General features: G+C 37.2%; 1 protein-coding gene across 1 annotated transcript in view; it reads right to left on the reverse strand.

The window, feature by feature from the left end:
• The window catches only part of TMEM245 (transmembrane protein 245), a 98112-nt gene that overhangs the window by 68071 nt on the left and 8174 nt on the right, over window positions 1-21867 (reverse strand). The window contains exons 2-3 of the mRNA XM_006886919.1: window positions 13504-13621; window positions 11910-12011 (exon numbers count right to left, since the gene is read on the reverse strand). Coding sequence (XP_006886981.1) covers window positions 11910-12011; window positions 13504-13621 — 220 coding nt within the window. The remainder of the gene's footprint in view (window positions 1-11909; window positions 12012-13503; window positions 13622-21867) is intronic.

The raw sequence follows: 21867 nt of genomic DNA on the forward strand, positions 1-21867 counted from the left end.
ACCACTAAAGGAGATTAATCAGAACTGACTTTGACAAGCACTGTGGCAATTGGACAAGTAAAACAGACATTCGGATGGCGGGGAAGAAGAACAAACTGGGGAGGAGGGTAGAAAGAATGGTGCAGCAATGAAGGAATGAAAACCCAAAATCCCTGTAAATGTTCATTAAAACTAATAAAATTTAATAATAATAATAAAAAAAATTTAAAAAAAAAAGTCAGGGGTTGAAAAAAGTTTCAAAACAAGACCAACCCCCCCCCAAGAAAAAACAAGAAAAATCCATAGATGTAAAGGACTGTGTGAAACATAGTGGCCATGGATGAAACATAATGTATATAAATTTTGTATACAAACCAATATAAAATATTTCTTAAAAAGCAATTATAAAGAGAAGAAAGAAAAAGGTGAATTATTCATTGAACTCTAAAAAAGTCAGTAAGATACCGTAAGAACGGAGAGGCATGAGGATGCCGAGAGACACCAGGACCAGAGTATAAAAGATCTTTTTTTTTTCCTGTGCACAAAGGTAATACAAGTTAGTAATTAGGAGCAGAGGTAAGAAAGTGAGATTGTCCAGGTTCAAAGTCCAGAGCGATTCTCACTAGTTTCATAACCACAGGCAAATTCTTTATTATCTAAGTGTTATGGTCTCCTCATATGTTGTTGTTGTTATTATGTGCCATCAAGTCGCTTGCGACTCACAGCGACCCTACGTACAATAGCCCTAAGCCCTGATCTATCCTGTGCCAATCACACTGCCTCCGACACACCCATCCCAATTACACCAGTCACTGAATCAATCCACCTCATAGAGGATCTTCCCCTTTTCGCCGTCCCTCTACCTGGTGCCAAGATTGTTGACTGTGGAGCCAAGCAAAGTAAAGCTGTGAACAATCTCAATCTCTTCACCATCCATCTTGATGCTGCCAATTGGTCCAGTGGTGAGAATTTTTGTCTTTTTGATAGTGAGTCTCAATCCATACCGAAGGCTGCAGTCAGAATTTCAGGTCCTCCTCAGTTTTAGCAAGCAGGGTTGTGCCATCTGCATAACGCAGATAGGGCTTAACTAAATTCCTTCCTCATTTAAGAATTAAATTAAATCACTATATAAAGTGCTGATAAAAGGTCTACTATATGGGCAGCATTCAACAGACAGCTAAAACAGTACATTAGAGAAAACTGCCTAAAGTTCAGGCTGGGTTTAGAAGAGGCAATGGTACCAGGGATATCACTGCTGCCAGATGGATCCTGGCTGAAAACAGAGAATACCAGAAGAATGTCTATTTATGTTTTATTGACAACTATGCAAAGACATTCAATTGTAGGAATCTGAACAAATTATGGCTAACATTGAGAAGAATAATCTTAAAACACTTCATTGTGCTCATGCAAAACGTGTACCTAGATCAAGAAGCTGTTGTTGGAACAGAGCAAGGAAACACTGCATGGTTTAAAATCAAGAAAGGTGTGTGCCAGGGTTATATATTTCTCCATACCTATTCAATCTGTATGCTGGGAAAATCAGTCAAGAAACTGAACCATAAAGAAAAATATGGACTCAGGATCAGAGGAAGACTCATTAACCGAGGTAATTTTGCCTGCTAAAAGTAAGATGACTAGAAGTGCTTGCTCTAGACAATCAAAGACTAATACCTTCAACATAGATTGGATTTCAACATCAAGAAAACAAAGATTCTCATCAATAGGCAACATAAAGACAGAAGGAGGAAAGACAGAAACTGTAAAAGTATTTCATCTTATTTGGATCTACAATCAACACACTTGGTACCAGCAGTCAAGAGAGCAGGAGACATGCTTTATTAGGAAAGTCTGCAGTTGGGGATATCTTCAAATAACTGAGGAGCAATGATGTTAATTTGAAGACAAAGGTGTATCTGATTCAGGCCATGGTGTTTTTAGTTACTTTCTCTGCATCTGAGAGTTGGACAATAAATAAAGATGACAGAAGAAGAATCAATGCCTTTGAATTGTGGTGTTGGAGATTAGTGAACGTGCCATGGACTGCCAAAGATTAAATAGGTATGTCTTGGAGAAAGTACAGCCATAGTGCTCCTTGGAGGCAAAGATGACAAAGCTTTGTGTCACATACCTTGGGCATGTTGTTAAGAGAAGATAGTCCTTGGAGAGAGACATCATGTTTGGAAAGGTGGAGGATCGATGAAAAAGAAGATCCTCAACCAGATGGATTGATCAGTGACTTCTGTGATAGGCTCAAGTATTCCAGAAATAATGAGGATGCCGTAGGATAGGACAGGGTTCAGATTATTGCTCAGAGAGTCCCTGTGAGTTGTACTCATCTCAATCTTACCTAATAACATCTCCTACATAAAAAATACTGGACTTTGGTAGTATCAACTATAACTAACACCAGAAGTAGTCCCACAGTATTCTTTTATTTCTCTTAGTTTTTCCATCTTGCACTATCATAATTTTCATAAACCTTTTCCTCTTTAGTACATAGTTGTAGGTCTCTGACACAGAGATAAGCAAAGTACCTTGAATACCACAGAAAAACTGAATACACAGAATACCATGAATACACAGTATACCTTGAATTTAGAGAAAAACCTGAGGGAAAGATAAGATCAATATATTTAACCATCAGAACTATGGCTTAAAGACTATTTCTCTAGCTTGTTATTATCACTAAAATGTGTAGTAAATATTCAATAAATTTTGGCTAAATCCATGAGAAAAATCTAGTATCATTCAGGTTCATGCACAAATGATTCAGTAAATTTTCTGAGTGTCTGAAACTTCAAAAAGGAATAAAAATATAATCATTAAAAGAAAAATCAACAAATAATATTTAAAGTTATAAATACGAGATTTGGTAACAGCTCTTGCTTCTCACACAGAATGTATTTTAATAACTTTTGTCTTAGTGAAATTCCTCACACTTCTATAACCCTAGGGATTCAGGAAAGGAGATGATAAAACTAGATAGAAGAATGCTGGAAACAAGAACCTAGACAAGGTTATGGGTCGGAAAAAGCCTCAGTTAAAAATAGCCACACAGACAAAGGATCATAATGTTGGGATTCAAGAACTATAAACAAAAAGGAAAGAGCATCCAATGTTGTGAGCGTCAATTTACCCTGGGCGAGTGCCAGTATTAAGTGAAGGCCCAAAGGACAGGGGATCTACAGAAGTCCAACCAAGCTGGCCACTGACATCAGCAGCAAAGCACCTCAGTCTGGAACAAAGAAACAGATCAGAAGGTCAGATAACATCTGTTAATATGGCTAATTCAGCAATGACTAGAATATTTTTCATAATCAGGGAAAATCGTTTTAAAGCAGTCTAAATAAGGAAATTTTTCTTGTTCTTCATTCTCTTTCACAGAGATTGTGGGAGTTGCCAGAAAAACATTCAAAAATGGTATTACTGGAATGACAGACTGCATACCAAGTAAAATCTGACCAGGGAGCATGCAGAGTTCCTTCTGAAGAAGGCTTCTGTTTACCTTACTAACGCTGACAATACAGGTCTCTGTCAATGTAGCATTTCACTATACAACTGGTCAAAGGTAAAGGCTTACAAATGGACCACCAGAAATTCATCTGGGGTCTATTTAATTGGCAATATAAAAATTAATGGGGGAAAAAAAATTAAAACAAAATTAATGGAGTAGGAAACAGGTAGTAAGAAATTTTACTTGTTCCTTTTCCTTTTCCAATTTGAGCTTACCTGGATGAAACTATTCAAACTCTATGATTTTCCTGCAAAATACAGGTTTCTGGTCATTTATAAACAATTACCAATGTTTTAAGAGGTATAGCATCCAACTGTACTTGCCAGTGTTTTGTGGATTGTGTCCAGGCTATGTGAGGCTAGTTTCCTTAGCTTTTGAAGAAGCACTTCTCAAACTCAGAAGTAATCATTCTCTAAGGTAACTTACTCATCTGTAAAATAAGTATAAAAAGCCCTGGTAGCACAATCGTAAAATACTTGACTGCTAATCACAGGGTTGGCCATTCGAAGCCACTCAACAGCTCTATAAGACAAAGACTCACCAGTCTATTTCTATAAAGATAATAAAAAACAAATACAACCCAAAGCAAAAACCTCAAAACTCAAACTCATTGCCATTGATTCAGAATCAATGCATAGTTGGGTTTCCAAGACAGAAAACTGCCTAAGAGAAGACTGCCTATCTTTTCCTACGGAGCTACTTGTGGGTCTGAATAGCTTCTGGGTTCAAGGCACAGCCTCAGGGTTACAGTGCAACTAACTGTGTCACTATGACCAGAGTTAACCTGGGTGTTGGCTATGGATCAAAATAAAATAAAATCCTTGACAATGTTCCTATTTTCTTTGTTTACATCATGATGCTGTTTATAGGTTCAATTGTGAGGATTTTCATTCTGTATTTAGGTGATCACAGTAACTGTTCAAGTCAAACTCACTGCCGTGGAGCTAGAACTGGCTCTAGCTGATGCTCTACTGGGTTTCTGAAGCAGTAAATCTCAGAAGATATTGTCCATCTTTTTCCCACCGGTGGATTCAAACCATCAGAGAAGTACGGTCTCCGGGTGAGCAGTAAAAATTTCTATGGACTACACCACAGAGCTCCCTTAATTTTTAATGTGCCACTTTTCTCACAAAGGAACAGATCAAAACTGGACTCCAGGTTTCTACCAAGAATGATTTCTACGATCTGGACTCCAGGTTTCTACCAAGAATGATTTCTACGATTCACGAGTCAGAGAAGCTAGACAGTTGTGACAAATCAGCAAAGTCAGCACAGAAAAGTAAAGACAGGAATCCAGAATTAAGGTTGCATAGTGGAGTGCATTGGCGGGGGGCAGGGATAGGGCCGGGGGGATTGTATACCAACGAAGAAGTTTATCTTTTGCTTTTCAAAGAGAGGAGGGAACTGGGGGGAGGGGGGTAAAGAAAAAAGTGCAACAATGAATGAATGAAAATCCAAAATCTCTGTAAATGTTCATTAAAATTAATAAAATAACATTTAAAAAAAAAAGTAAAGATGGTGGCAAGTACAAGTGAGCACAAGAGGGATCAGCAGTCAATATTTTTACCTTAGTTAACAGAACAATAATGACTCTTCAGAGTCTGGTGAAAGGGAAAATTACTTCTTGGGCTCAGGAGTAAATCTTAACTTCCTTTATAACCTGTACAATTTGGGGCAATTTCCTTAACTTGTGAAATTAGATCTCTTCACCCTAAAATGGGGATATCCCCTTTCCCCTCTCACATTACTGTTGATTGGAAACAACTGACAATAAACCTTTCATCAGGTTTTCAGAAGCAGTAAATCACATGAGAAGAAAATGCCTATCTTTGTCCCAGAGAGCAGCTGATGATGGATTTGAACCACTTGCCTTTGGATTGGCAGTCCAACTCCCTACCTACTATGCAACCAGAACTCTACAATCTACTTAGGAGGTTTTATTTGTCTGTATTTGTTTAAAGATTTAAATACTTAAAAGTAGTTAAGCCAAATAATTTGATAATGCCTGGCTATCATTACTGACATTTATGTCAAAACTGTATAGGAGAATCCTTATCAAAATGGGGAGAACACAGAACAGAATTTCAAAATCAAGGATTCTAGAGCTTCTGGAGCTATGGAAGCTGGCTGACTGAAGCACTGAATCTATCGTCTTGACACAATTTCAAAAACATAAACCAAAAATATTCCTTCAAGTCTTCTTAAAATCAAACAGCTTAGCTTAACTAGCAAAGAATATCCTCTTTGAGCATTAACACTCTTTTTGTTGTTGTGTGCTGTTTAGTGAGAACTAAACCATAGCTGACCCTCCAGTAGGTTTTCAGAAACAGTAAGTCACACAGGAGGAAAATGTCCATCCATTTCCTACAGAGTTGGATTTGAACCACATGCCTTTGGGATTGCAGTGCAGCTTCTTACCATTAGGCCACCAGAAAGCTACCTATACAGAATCAAATTAACACCACCAACTTAAAGGGTAAGACAGACACACCTATGTTTATTGCTGTGTTATCCAGAATAGCAGAGAGATGGAAGCAACCCAAGTGTCCATCAACAAACAAATGAATAGAAAAACTATGATGCATTCACACAATGGAATATTATGCAGCACTGAAAAACAAAGAACTCATAAAATATTACACAACATGGGTGAGCATGGAGAACATTATGCTGAGTCACAAAAGAACAAAAAGTACATAACACCACTATAACAAAATAGGACTGACAAAGGGTGAGAAGTGGGGGAAGAAAGGGAAAAAAGGGGATTGATAATGAATATGGCATTGGAACAGATGAGGAAAAGAACTGTTTGAAAGGAATACATGATCAGGAATTACATGTATGACAACAATCCGGAATAAGAGGGGCAATGCAAAGTGGACTAGGGGAGGGGAGGGAAGAAGAAGGGAGGAAAATGTGAAAAAATTAATTAATTTAAAAAAAAAACCCACAAACCAATACCATCACAAAGGTAAGAGAGGGGTCAGTGAGTTCACGTTAATAAAAAGTAGCTCTGAAAACGAAGGTAAGAATGGCTGCACAGCCAGAAAAATGGAATCTGAATTCACCATACAGAAACTATTAAAACAATGTATGTTCTGTTGGATGTGTCTTCAATAACAACAAAATAAATAAAATCTCAGAAATAAATTAACAGAAGAACTTAAGAGTTCTTGCCTACCAGAGTAGGCAGTCACCTTTTTTCCCCATGTTATTAACTTAGAATTTCAGAAAATATCAAGTACAAATCTCCCTTGTCTAAAAGAAAACAAGGCTCTTGGATGCAGAAGGAATGACTGAAGCCAACACTACAATGATCCACAGAAGACTAAACAAATTCATGCTTTGAATTCTGACGAAATCGAAAGGATTAAATGTTTGAGTCAGTGAAACATAGCTCATAAATGCTTCTGCAGCAAGATAAATATCCAAAGCTCAAAAGATCCAGAGGAAGAACTTCCACAGACAAACTAGAATACACGCACTAAGTCAACAATAAATGTAAAAATGACATTACTCAATTCATTGCTGTCAAGTCAGAACCAACTCACAGCTGATCCTCCAAGGGTTTTCAGAAGCTGTAAATTGCCATGAGAGAAGACTGTCCATCTTTCTCCCGTAGAGTAGCACTGGTGGCTTTGAACTTCCAGAAAAACATCACTTCTGGATTAACAGCACAGCTCAGTACAGATTATGCCACCAAACATCCCTGCAGAAAGGATCACTGTACACTTAACTGTTCCTATAAACATTTCTATACCTGACTGTAATAAAGAGTTATGGTGGCAAGGTGTATTATGTTTTGTGCTGCTAACCAAAAGGTCTGCAGTTTAATTTTACCAGCTTTTCTGTGAGACAAAGACAGGCAGTCCCCTCCAGTAAAGATTTACAGCCTCTGAAAATCGATGAAGGGTACCCATGAATCTAACATGACTAAGTGGAAATGGGTTTGACAGCAGCCTAGCTTCATGTTGGTATCTAACCATGCCACAATGACATCTATGTAAGGGACTGCATCATAAATAACAGTGAGGGTTGTTCCACATAGACTAGATGGACAGTATAGGTGCATTTTAACATGAGTAACAACAGGGAAAGTAGGAGTTGGTAAAGCCACACACTATTAAAAGCCCCTCAGTAGTCCAAACGGTTAATGTGCGTGGGATCTCAATTCCATCCAGAGGCATCTTAGATCTACTTCCAAAAAAATCAGTCATGGAGAACAATTCTGCTCTGTCACACACGGAGTCATCATGAGTCAGCCAATCTGATGGTGAGTGGTGCGTGCTCTATCAACACAAGCTCGTCTCTGTGCTCAGTTATGGCCCAAACCACCCAGATGACGTGCAGACATTATTCCATGCCTCACAAATGGGTACTGAAAGGTAGGTCAATGTCTTTAAGAAATGGCTTCAAGTGCATTAGTTCAAGTGATCTGACACCTAAATGAAAACTTGACATGAAGTACCGAATATTCCTTACTTTTTTAGTAACTTACTGGTACCAACTCATGTTTGATTTTTCTATTTTCTTTGTCTTGGGTGTGTTTTCTTTTGCTTTGTTTTCCTTTTTTTTTTTTTGTCCCATCTGACCACAGAGCTATTTCCTCATCCAATGGGGCAAGAATACAGATTGGCTCTTGCTTCACCTAAACAAAAATTTACAACTAACACCAGCCCAGGGTGCCCTCAACTGATCTACATAAACAATGAACAGAGAATGGCATTCACACTGCCATCCTTGGTCACACCAACCAGAAGACAAGAGGTAAAACATTAAGAATTACCAAACTAGTGTTTTAGTCCTGTATGTCAAAAAAAACACAACCCACTACAATGTCTGAGAGAACTAGTAACTTTATGTCATTAAATAAATAAAATCACAAAACCAAGATGGAATAAGTGATCAAAACACAGACTCAGAAAATCTTTCCAAAAAAGAAAAAAGGGACTTCTTGATAAAGAATTAGAATGAATGATAGTTAAGTGTCTTCTTTGAACTGAGAAAAAGTTTCAGGAAATTGTAGATAAATTCAAGAAAACATAGAAATCTCTAGAATATTTTAAAAAAACAAACAAGAACAAATAGATAAAAATAAGTGGAAAATCAGAAGCAATACAAAAAGAGCAAATTGAAATTCAGTACATTAAGACTAAAATTTCAGAAATGGATAAATCCATTGGAAGGACAAAAGAGCAGAAGAGAAACAATGGTAAAGAGACCTAGTGAGATGCAGGACAAACCCTTCAATGCCAATATGCTAGAGGAACAATTAGCAAAAGAAGAAAAGAAAATTTAAGAATCATTTGGGACATGTGACTGGAATTCTAGAACAGGAAGAGAGAAGAAAAAAAAAACCAACAACAAAAACACACCACAAAACAAACAATAAAACCCAGCACAGAGGAAGTTTGTTGGAATTACGCTGATGTAAGTCAGTCACAAAAGTATAATTCTGTATAAAATCACCAGTTTAAAAAGCTAAAGAGGTTGACACGCAGATAGATGCTGTCTTGAATTATTAAAAGAGATGGAGAAAGGAGAAAAAAAATAATATAGAGATAAACTGAGGTCTGATTAAACTATGTAATTAATAACATTAATCAATTGTAATCAAACGTATAAAAGAAAATGTCTATGAAGGATTGAAGGAAAAGTCAATGATTTGTAAACTTTCACCCAATTTTAAAAATGTATTTTTGTTTTTAAAAGTCCTATCAATAATGACTATGTCACTCAACAAATCTACTCTTAAATTACATATTTAACAGAATCAAAATTAAGTACTCAAATATTTTCACACTACTTTTTATAGGAGTCATGCACCCCATAATGTCTGTTCGGGTATTATGAACACCTGACCATAGATACATCTGTGGTCCCATAGGGTTATAAGAGAGTTCAGAAATCCCAAAGAATGGCATGTTTTAGAAAACACAACAGACTCCTCCACAAAACACATATATCTCAAGTCTCTATATACGAAGTTACTGCCCTGTCAGGTGTATCATGGTACAGTACATATATAACCTATAATACTGTTGTTGGGTACCTTATAGTCAAATACGACTCACAGCAACTCTATGAACAAGAGATCTGAACCTTGTCCTATTCTGTGCCATCTTCATCATCTAATACATTTGAGCCCACCGCTGTAGTCACCATGTCAATCCATCCTGTTGGGGATTTTCCTTTCTTTTGTTGACCTTCCACTGTTTCAAGTATGATAACCCTTTGCGTAGAATAGCCTCTCCTAGTAACATATCTAAAGTATGAGAGAGATGAAGGTTGGCTATCTTTGCCTCCAAGAAGCATGCTGGCTGTACTCTCCCAAAGATATACCTGTTTGCTCTTTTGACAGTCCATGGAATATTCAGTATTGCTCTCCAGCACCACAACTCAAAGGCATCAATTCTTCTGTCATCTTCATTCATTCTCCAGCACTCAGCAAACACCTATGTAATTAGCTTATGTATGTACTGCACTATACTTTCTATCTAAAACATTTACCATTTAATAGTATATGCTTTCACTCATAGGCAGCAGCATCTAAACTCATATGCCACGTCCCTCTTCAGTATTCATTATCTCTCTGCTTAATTTTCTTTTTGATAATAATACCAGGAGCTGTATCATGTCTCCCAAATACAGTATAACTAGTATTAGGGATAGCACCAACAAGAGTTAAAGAAGTATTGATTAGGAAGTAAAGCAAAAGTTATGAGCACAAAGGTAGAAAATCAATGAATGCTATTGCTGGAAATGTAGCATGTCAAATTGGATAATTAGCATAATCCTCAAAAACAAAGGAGAAATTCCCAAATTTGTTAGATGATGCCTCCACTGAAAACTGTAAGGCTACTTACTGAAAATGGGAGAAGGACCCACATCAGACAGGGAGAAATTGTTAACAACATGGATTGAGGACCAAACACACAAGCAAAACTTTATCAACAGGTTGAGTATCACTGCTAATGCATGACACCTGTTTGAGATACTCAAAGAAAAATCAAGATCAGACTACCCTATGATGTTTGCACAGTATTCAAATCATATAATGTTCCATTTCACAGAACTTATCATGCATTAAGTGACATATGACTATAATTATAAGAGTCAAAGGTAGAAACAGCTCAAAAGTCCATTAAAGTATAAACAGATAAACAAAATGTGGTAGAGCCATACAATACCATATTGTTTAGCCACAAACAAGAAAAAAAATATACTGATCCACGCTACTACATGGCTGAACCTTGAAAACCTCATATTAGGTTAAAGATGTCAGACACAAAAGGTAAAATATTGTGTGATTCTATTTATATGAAACTTTCAGAACAGGTAAATCTAGAAAAACAGAAAGCCAAGTAGTGTTTGCTAGGAACTGGAGGAAGAAGAGGGTAAGGAGTGACTGTTTTAAGAAACAGAAGATTTCCTTCTCAGGTGATGAAAATGTTTTAGAACTTGGTAGAGCTGATGACACAACACTGTCAATGTATTATATTCCACTGGATTGTAGAGATTACAATAACGAATGGTTACTTTTAATGATAATTTTACAATTGAAAAATACAAAAACAATTAGGAGCACCTATCAAATGTACATGCATTAGTTTCCCCCTATCAGAAGTAAAGATTAGAGAAGAAAAATATAGTTGCATAGAAACAATTCGTTTCAATGACTATAGGATTATCCAAACATCAACCTCCATTTCTCTGAGCCCAAAAGAGCCAGATGGTGTCCAGTTACCGCTGCTTACCATTCTCAAAGGAATCACAGCACAAGGTCCTGGAGAGAGGGGGTCAAAAAAGTGAGGAAAAATTCCAAAACATAAAAAAAAACGGCCAGACTTACTAGTCTGATTAATACTAATGAAAGCTCTGAGACTATAGTCCTTAGTCACCTTATCCAGAAAAAAGTCACCCCTATTGTTCAACTTTCATTCCAACAATAGGTAGGTTCCTAAGACCCAAGGACAAACAGTTCTATAGGGAATAATAACATCAGGGAGGTACCCAGCCCTTGGGTAAAAAAGCCTCACAGCCACATAAAAGATCAAAGGGCAGCATTTGTCCAGGGATAAAGCTCAGGGAGTAGGAATAAGAATGAAGCCTAATGGAAATGAGAATCACAAGAGAGGAAACAAGAATCACAACTGTGGGTATTATAAGTAATATCATAACCTAAAATGGTCATGATCGAAAAATCAGTTTGTTCTGTAAACTCATATAGGTCACGATTAAAAGAAAAATAATAATTATTTTAAAAATAGTATATCTCTAGTCTAAATTATTTTAAACAAATATTTTTAAATAAATTTAAGCTACTTCATTACAACATTCTTGTATTGTTTATACAGCTACTCTCCAAATTTTTTTTTTAAATGTAATAGTAATAAAATGCCCTATTTCTTACCAGCCGACTCTTTTCCATTTTGTTTTTCATAGAGGGTGCCCACTGACATCAGGAAAACAATAACCAGGAATACTGGGATTCTCCATGAGCCAGCCAGGGATGCTGCAAATTATTAAAAGTTGACATTTTTCAGTTTAGTAGATTAATAAAACTTGGTGTAAATGTTAACAATAAATATGTTTCATATAAAAGGAATAAGGTCTTCAGACACTGAGCTTAGAGTCAGGGCTTCTAATTATGAAGTTCGGCCCTTCTCTTACAGTACGTGAGCTCCAAAGAACCGTGTATGTCTTAGCAGACCATTTAAGGGGTGTGCCATCTGAGGAATCAAGTTCATTCTAAAGTACATGCAGGGTTTAACACCATCTCAAACTAAAACCACCCATTTGACTCCATCATAACAAGAAGTATTAAGGAGTCTGACTTGATTTCCTGAAAATATCATTGGGTGAGAGTTCAATCTCTCAAGTAAGGGCAGAACTATCTCAAAGGGCAAAGCAAAAGCTTTATTGTACCATTGTAAATTTTATCATATGAAAATGTCAACAAGTAGCCTGGAAATAGGTCCTCACCCATTTGACTTTCTCCAAGTTTGCCCTGAGCCTCTGGAGCATTTATGTTTGCATTCCCTCTCTTGCTCTAATTCAGTATGGTTACATCAGGCATTAGGGGATCGTTTACTGTTCACCTACTGTAGTATTTCAAGTCAGCAAAGTTGGGAAGGAATGCTCTATTCTCGATTAGACTCTTAAGTACTGACATTTTCTCAATCAATCCTGTTGGATTTTTTAAAATTTCAAGCCGTAAGCAGCCTAAAAAGGACTTTGTGAGTAGGCTATTCACAGTTCTTGGCTACTGGATTTTGTTATTCAATTAAAACTTAATGTTTCATAAACCCAGACCTGAAGATAAAAGAATCCTAAATACATGCATCATGCTGAAAATAACTATATCCCACTTGAAAGTAGGCATCATGAATAAAGAACACTCATTACTCTGAACAGGGCTGCCATCAATGTTGGGCAGAGATTTGCTGCCTAGAAGCTACTCACTGCTCTAAACATCTATCCTTCATGCTTACACAGATCTACATAAAACACTTTTTCAAAGCACATTCACTCGCATATTAGAAATAGGTTTTTGTTTATAGCTTCCTCACCTCTACCATCATTTCCTGAGAACCTAACATTCTTCTCTTATCCAGAGTAAACACCTTCTCCACTTCCTTTAATCACTTCTCAAACATGAATGTGAGTGAGCATCTCTTGTCATCCTCAACTGCTTATCTATAGCCTCCTTAAGTATGACACTCTGAAATATTAAATTTTTCAGACAATGCTCACAAAAAACTGTTCTACTTTTCAAGATACTGTTGCTTTTAAAGACAATAAAATGTCACTGAAAACTAACATTTAATATAACTAAAAGATATACATGTTAAAGTACAGTTTCATTAACAATTAAAGCTAAATATTTTCTAAATTATTTAACAGAAACTAAATATAACATAAAGCACTAAGGAATAAAAATTAACTTTCATTCACAAGGTAAGCCTCTGCCAACATTAAGCTAGACTTTTATAAAAGTGACCCACCTAAGTGAAAAAGCAATATAATCCAGACCGGAATTGAAACTGCTCTCAAGTAGCGTTCAGTACTTGCATTCCACTTGAATGTAACAGTCAACACATAGCCAACTACCAACGTCCAGATCTTTAAATAAATAAAATATAGACACAATTATAAAATATATACAAGGAAATAAATATATAACTATACAAAATTTGCAAGCATCTTTATAGCATGATATCTGGATGCAGCACAGGTAAAATGTGGCTTGGAGGTCGTCTAAAGGCAACAGGGTCAGGCTCTCCTCCCTAAACTAAATTGCACCTAAACTAAATTTTGAAATTAACGGTCATTTGAAAATCTCATATGCAAGTAATACTTAAATATTTTAACAAATACAAATTTTTAAAAACTCAGAAAATTTTAATTCATGATGTGTTACATTTTAAAACAAAATGCACAGAAACAATTACATAAGATAAAATATTGAAATAACAAGTCATGAACATGAAATTTTTGTCTATTGCTTAATCTTTAGGGGAAAACTAAATCAAAACAAAACAAAAAAAAAACCAAGAGAAGCATTCCCAAAGTATCTGGTCAAAAGATTCCAGTATAGCCTAAAAAAATATGTTACTATGAAAACAATGTTTTTAAACACTGGAAGAAGGGAGTCAGCTGAAACATGCTACAATGAAAATTGCTAAAATATTCTAGATGGTTACAGCTGGGACTATCCGTGTAAGTGTGCTGAAGAAGTGTACCTCAAAAGGACAAACAGCAAGACTCAGTTTCCTCTTTAACTTTCCCTACAAAAAAGCTAAATGACTAGAGCACTTTAAAAGCATCCAAAGAAACACTGTAGCCTACACAATTCTTTAATCACCTCTTTTGATAGAATACTCTAAAAATGTAGGAGGAGTATATCTAGAACAAATATGAGTACTGAGAATCTGTTATTATCAAGGAGATAAACTACCCCTCATCTATCAGTATGTCATTCGCTGCTGGCTTCATGGTGCTGTGAAGCTGGAAGTTATGCCGCCTAGTGGCAAACCTTCAAATACCAGCAGGGTCACCCACTGTTTTGGAAAGTTTTCATTGGAGCTCCCACACTAAAACAGGCTAAAAAGCAGGACTGGTCATCCATGTCTGAAATAACAAGCTCTTGAAAACTCTATGAATAGCAGCAGAGTAATAACAAACAATAGTGTCAGAAAATGACCCTTCAGGTTGGAAGGCAGTTAAAACAGAAGTTGGGAGGAGGCGGCTCCTCAAAGCAGTTGTTGCTGTTATGTACCATCAAGTCAGAACCAATTCATAGCTGACCCTCCAGCAGGTTTCAGAGGCAGTAAACTGCCTGAGAGGAGATTGCCCATCTTTCTCCCATGGACTCCAACTACATACCGTCACAGCAGCAGCACAATTCCTGCACTGCCAATCCAAAAGTTCAGATCCACCAGTTGCTCTGCTGGAGAAAGATAAACAATCTCCTCTCATGCAATAGACAACCTTTGAAAAGCCACTGGGGGCTCAGCTGCAGGTCAGTTCCAACTCAATGGTACATAACAACTCCAAGTAGAGTCTACTTTAATGCAATGAAGAACTTTAATTTGCTGCTGAAAGGAAAGAGGACTTGAAGGACTCACTAAAGAAGATCAAAGACTACCATTTTCAGAACAGATTATACTTTAACATTTGAAAAACAGTGGTTACCAGGGATAAGAAAGGAGTGAGAAAGCAGTAAAATTAACCAACACATAACAGACACTTAGTAATTTAGGTGAAAAGAAAGGCAGCCTATAATTAGGGACTGAATGGACATAGTAATTAAAATATTCACTGTAATTTATGTTAGAAAATAAAATGTATATAAATGACTAGATTAAAATAGTGCAAACTGTCACACAAATCATAATAAAATGAGTAAGAAAAAATAAAAAGGGGAAGAAAAATATAAAAAAAAGAAAAATTATTTTAACAAGACCAACAGACAACATCATGATAATGGAGAAAAGTCTGAAACTGTCAATGGCTTCATTTTCCTTGCATCCACAACCAACACATAAGCAGAAATTGGGAAGGAAATCAATTTATTTCATTGAGAAAATCAGCTGTTAAAAAGCTCTTTAAAAGTCCTAAAGAGCAAAGATATTAAGCCATGATATTCTGTAAATGTTTTACATGTTTATAAAAGTTGGACAATGAATAAACATGATGAAATGAGACTCAATAGTTTTGAATTGTGGTACTGGCAAGGTGCACGGAATATACCACAGACTGGCAAAAGAGCAAACCAATCTGTTTTAGAAGTGCAGTTGGAGGCAAGGAGAACAAGACTTCATAGCACATACTTCGGGCATGTTATCAGGAGGAGCCCGACTTTAGAAGGGAGGCATCACGCTTAGACAGGTAAAGGCTCAGAGAAAGAAACTCTTACTGAGAGTTTACAACGATGAGCTGAAGAACACCACAGATTATGCTAGTGCAGGACTGGGCAATGTTTCAATCTACTGTACAGAAGGTCGCTATGAGTCCAAGTCAACTCAAGTGCACCTGACAACAGCTACTTTTAAGAACAAACAAAAATTCTGTAGAAATTATTACCAAAAAAGGTCAACAATAAAGAAGATAAAATTCAAGGGTGATTCAAATCATGCCTCAAAAGTAAACAGAAGAAACCTGCAGAAAGAATTTTAACTAATTTAGAGGGTAGAGAAAACAGTACTGATATGATCAGTAGAAGACTTTTAGGAAAGAAAAAGAACCTTTTTCTTCTTCTAGCCCTATTATTAAAAAAAAAAACCAAACAACACCACAAAACAACTTAAACATATTTACTTCTGACTTAGAAATTCAGTTGTAGAATTTTACTTTCTTAAATAATTCTTTTATCCTTGTTGTGTTATGTCCCATCAAGTCACCTGCGACTCATAGCAACCTTATGTATATTAGCTCTGAACCCTGCCTTATCCTGAGCCAATCTCATCTCTCTGACAGACCTAATCACATTTTACCAGTCACTGAGTAAACCAATCTCATGCTGGGACTTTTGATCCGGCAATGTTCTTTCACCCTTCCAAGCATGATCTCCCTCTCCAAGGACTCGTCATTCCTTGCAACATGCCCAAAGTATGTGAAATGGAGGTTTAAAATCCTTGCCTTCAAGGAGCAGCTTGGTTTCACCCTCTCCAGAACAGACCTGTTTGTTCTTCTGACAGTCCATGGTATGTTCAACACTCTTCTGCAGCACCACAACTCAAAGGCATTGATCTTTCCATCATCCTTAGTTACTGTCCAGCTCTCAGATGTAAAGCAAGTAACTGTGAAGACCAGGGCTTGGATTAGGTGCACCTTAGTCCCTAGACTGATGTCATTGCTCTTTAGCACTTCGGAGAGGTCCCTGAGAGCAGATTTTCCCAATGTAACTTGTTTTTTATTTCCTAACTGCTGGTGCCAAGAGTGTTGATTGTGGAAACAAGCAAGCTTAAGTTATCAACAATCTCAATCTCTTCTTCATCATTAAGCTGCCAATTGGTCCAGTGGTGAGAATCTTTGTTTTCTTGATGTTGAGCATCAGTCCACACTGAAGACTACAGTCCTTGACCTTCTGGGGCAAACGTCCCATGTCCTCTTCAGTTTCATCAGCAAGATTGTGTCATCTGCATAAAGTAGGTTGTTGATGAATCTTCCTCCAATTCTGATGTCATATTCCTCCTCATCAAGTCCAGCCTCCCGAATGATCTGTTCTGGATATAGATTGAAAAAGATACAGAGATAGAATGCATCCCAGATGCACACCTTTCCTGATCCTGAACCATACAGTATTTCCCTGCTCTGTTCTGACTTCTGCTTCTTGGTCCAAGTATAGGTTTCACATAAGCACAATTTAGTGTTCTCAAGGTTAGCCACAATTTGTTGTGAGCCACACAGTCAAATGCATAGTCAATGAAACACAGTCATACTTTCAGCCAAGATCCATCTAATGTTGGCTATGATACCCCTAGTGCCACAGCCTCTTCTAAACCCAGTCTGCACAACTGGAATTCTCTGCTGATGTACTGTTCCAATCATTTCTGGATAATCTTCAGCAGGATAGTGCTTGCATGTGATGTTATATTATTTGATAATTTCTACACTCTGTCACGTCACCTTATTTTGGAATGGGAATAAATAAAGATCTCCTCCAGTAAATTGGCCAGGTAGCTGTCCTCCAGATTCCTTGGCATAACCTGGTGAGCACATCCAGGGCAGCACCTGTTCACTGAAATATGTCAATTGGTATTCCATCTATTTCTGGGACCTCATTGAGGTTTTTTTGGTTGGGTTGTTTTCGGGTTTTTTTTTTGTTTGTTTTTTAACTTATTATTAATTTCAGTAAAAATTTACAGAGACTTTGGATTTCCATTCATTCATTGTTGCACATTTCGCCCCTCCCAACCCTCCCCCTAGTATATTACCCTCTTGGAAAAGTAAAAGACAAATTCTTTCATTGTTTTACAAACCCTCTCCCAGGTTCACTCCACCATGTAGCCTTCACTCTAGACTCCTGTCATGACAAAAATACCTAATCACATATCCCTTTTAAACAGTTTTCTCCCTCATCTGTTTCAATGCAGTATGCATTACTGAACCCATCTTTCTCAGTCTCTCCCCAACCCCAATGTCAGTCCTGTTTTACAACAGTAGCACCATGCAGTATTTGTTCTTTTGTGACTGAGATACTTCACTCAAAATAATGTGCTCCAGAGTCACCCATTTTGAATAATATTGCATGAGTTCCTTGTTTTTCAACGCAGCATAGTGTTTCCATCGTGTGAATACACCACAGCTTCTCTATCCATTCGTTTTTTGATGGGCACTTAGGTTGTTTCCAACTCCTTGCTATTGTGAACAAAGCCACAATAAACATGGGTGTGCATGTATCTGCTTGAATGTCAAAATCCCTAGCTTTAAGAGAGATGCAAACTAAAACAACTATGAGATATCATCTCACCCCAGTCAGAATAGCAAAATTTAACAGAACAGCAAGCAACAAATGCTGGCGAGGTTATGGAGAAACTAGAACCCTTATTCACTGTTGGTGGGAGTGTAAAATGGTGCAACCACTGTGGAAGGCAGTATGGCGTTTCCTCAAAAAGTTACAAATTGACCCAGCAATTTCACTACTGGGAATATACCCCAAAGGGACCTTGTTTTTTAATCACCATTGCCTCAATCATATGTTGTTTCATGAAATTCTTCCATGTCAGCCAATTCTTTTTGGTATAGTGGCTCTGTGTTCTCCTTCTGTTTTCCTTTAATACTTCCTGGGTCACTGAACAATTCTGTCTTCAACATCCTTAAATACTGCAACTTGAGGCTTGAATTTGTTCTTCAGTTCCCTCAGCTTAAGAAATGTCAAGTGAGTTCTTCCTTTTTGACTTCCAAAGCCAGCTCCCTGCACATTTCATTATAATACTTTGCTTTGTCTTTGTATGCTGCCTTTTGAAATCTGTTCAGCTCCTTAACTTCTTGATTTCTTCCCTTAGCTTTGGCTTCTCAACATTATAATATTCAGTCTCTTCTGACATCCACCTTGGTCTTTTCTTTCTTCAGTCTTTATAATGACTTTCTGCATTGTTCATGAATGATATTCTTGATATCCTCCACAGCTCATCTGGTCTTCGTTCATTACTGCTCAAGGCTTTAAACCTGTTCCTGAGATGGTCTTAAATTCTGGTGGAATAGACTTGAGGTCAAACTTTGGTTCTTGTGGATTTGATTTTCTTTAGCATCACTTTGAACTTGCATATGAGTAGGTGGTGGTCTGTTCCACAAACAGCACCTGACCTACTTCACACAACTGATATTGAGCTTCTCCAACGATTTCTTCCACAGATATAGTCAATGTGATTCATGTGCAGACCATCAGGAGAAGTCCATGTGTATAGCCACTGTTTATGTTTCTTACAAAAGGTATTTGCAATGACTAGGTTATTGATTGTACAGAATTCTATCATTCTGTCTCCAACCTCATTTCTGCCACTAAGTCAATGCTTTTCAACTACTAATCCTTTTCCCCTTTTCCCAACTTTTGCATTCCAATCACCCATTATCATCAAAGTATCTTGGTTGCATGTTTGATTGCTTTCCAATTGCATGAAGTGGCAGGAGTTATCTATTTCCTTCTCATTGGCCCTGGTTGTTGGTGCATATATTTGAATGATAGTGATTTTAGCAGGTCTTCTTTGTATGTGTATGGATATTATCCTGTCACTCAAAACAATGTATTTCAAGACAAATCTAGAAATGGTCTTTTTAACTATGAAATTTATTCCATTTTTTTCTCACCTTTTCATCTCCAGCGTAGTATATCATATGATTATCTGATCTATGTCATCCCAACCCATTTCATTTCATTTCAAATTCATGTATTTATGCATTCCATTTCTTCCTTAAAAATCTCCCAACGTTCCCACATTCATACTTCTCACATTCCAATCAGTAGTGCCTGTCTGCAACTCTTCCTCCTCCTATGTGATTGACAAAACACTAAATAAGGAGCTCTGGTGGCTTGGTGGTAAGGAGTTGAACTGCCAACCTAAAGGCAAGCAGTTCAATCCACTAGCTGCTCCACAGAAGAAGGATGGGCAATGTCCTTCCAGGTGATTTACAGCCTCGGAAAACCTGCTGCTGGAGGGTTAGCTATGAGTCAGACTGACACTATGGCACATAACAAAAAATAATGGCAACAATATAGTGAACAGCAGATCAAAACCTGTTTTTCATAGGGTTGCTATTAGCTGTAGTTAAATTGACAACACCTAAATTAAATAATGGCAAAATCTGAAAAAGCTTTAAATATAAAGTGGCTCAGAGGGTAGTTTAGAACACTGGAAAGTCAACTGCCAAAAATTAAGCAAGGAGATAGTTAACTATCAATGTATCACTTAATAAGGTGTTATACAATAATTAAAACATGTTTGCTTATTTTACAAAGACTGTAAGCTTAAAAGTATTCATAAAATATTATTATTAAGGAATGAGTAAAACAAAAAACTACTTATGGCATGATGAAATTTATGTGGTAAAGGAAAATGAGATACATGAATATTAGGGTGGAAAACAGTTTTTCCTTTCAATATTTCCTTTATTTTCCAAATTGTCTTTACTTAATAAAACATTACCAAAAATATTCCTCTTCAAACAATCTATCAGATGAAAATACTAACGCAATCTAAAGGCCCCAGACATAGAAGATTATGTGAAGTGAGAGAACAGCTGTTTCACAAGCTCAAAGTTGTTGTTGTTGTTGTTGTTATGTGCCGTTGAGTCACTTGCGACTCATAGCGACCCTATGTACAACAGCCCTAAACTCTGCTCTGTCCTTTGCCAATCTCACTGTCTCCAACACACCCATCCCAATTACCCCAGTCACCGAATCAATCCACCTCCTAGAGGGCCTTCCCCTCCTGCACCTGCCCTCCACCCTCCCAAGCATGATGTCCTTCTCCAAGAACCAGTCTCTCCTTACAATATGACCAAAGTACGTCAGACGAAGCCTCAGAATTTACAAAACCAAGTTAACCCTTGGAAATCAGACAATTTGAGAATTGTCAGGCTCAGAACAAAATTCGAATATAATAACAGCACATTTACAGAGCAATTAGTATGTATCAGATCCCATTCTAATATTTTATATATAACTCATGTAATTCCCCCCTAAGCGTTCTGGTGGTATTGGGCTTAAGACATTTAGCTACTAACCTCAAGGTTGACAGTTTGAGCTTAGCAGTGGCTCCTCAATCAATATCCTTAGTATTAGGAGTCAAGAAATCAAAAGATGAGTCCACTGGGAAAATCTGATTTCTTTAGAGTACTACAGAGCAAGGACATCAGCTTAAAGACTAAGGTGCACCTAATGTTAGCCATGGTCTCAATGCTTCCTCTGCACCAGAAAGTTGGATAATGACTAAGGATGAAAGTTGTGCCATATCCCATGGACTGCCAAAAGAACAAACAAATATGTCTTGGAGAATGTGAACTCAGAGTGCTCCTTGGAAGCAAAGATGGTGAAATTACATCTCACACACTCTGGGAATGTTGTAAAGAGAGGCCAGTCTTGGGAAAAAAAATAATGCCTGGAAAAGTGGAGAGTCAGCATAAGAAAGGAAGACTCAACAAGATGAACTGAAACAGTGACTGCAGCAACGGGCTCCAGTGTGTCAGAGATAGTGCAGAATTAGATCTATTGTTCACAGGGTTCAGAGATGACATATAGCAATCTCTAGAGAAAGATGAAATATCAGAAGTGTTGGTTCAAATCCACCAGATACTCTGTTGAAGCAGGGGCAATCTCCTCCTGTACCAGTCATATCCAATTTGAAGGTACACACACTAATTAAAAA

This window comes from Elephantulus edwardii, unplaced genomic scaffold (genome assembly GCF_000299155.1).
Source record: "Elephantulus edwardii isolate Elephantulus edwardi_28Jun2011 unplaced genomic scaffold, EleEdw1.0 scaffold00052, whole genome shotgun sequence".
NCBI lineage: Eukaryota > Metazoa > Chordata > Mammalia > Macroscelidea > Macroscelididae > Elephantulus > Elephantulus edwardii.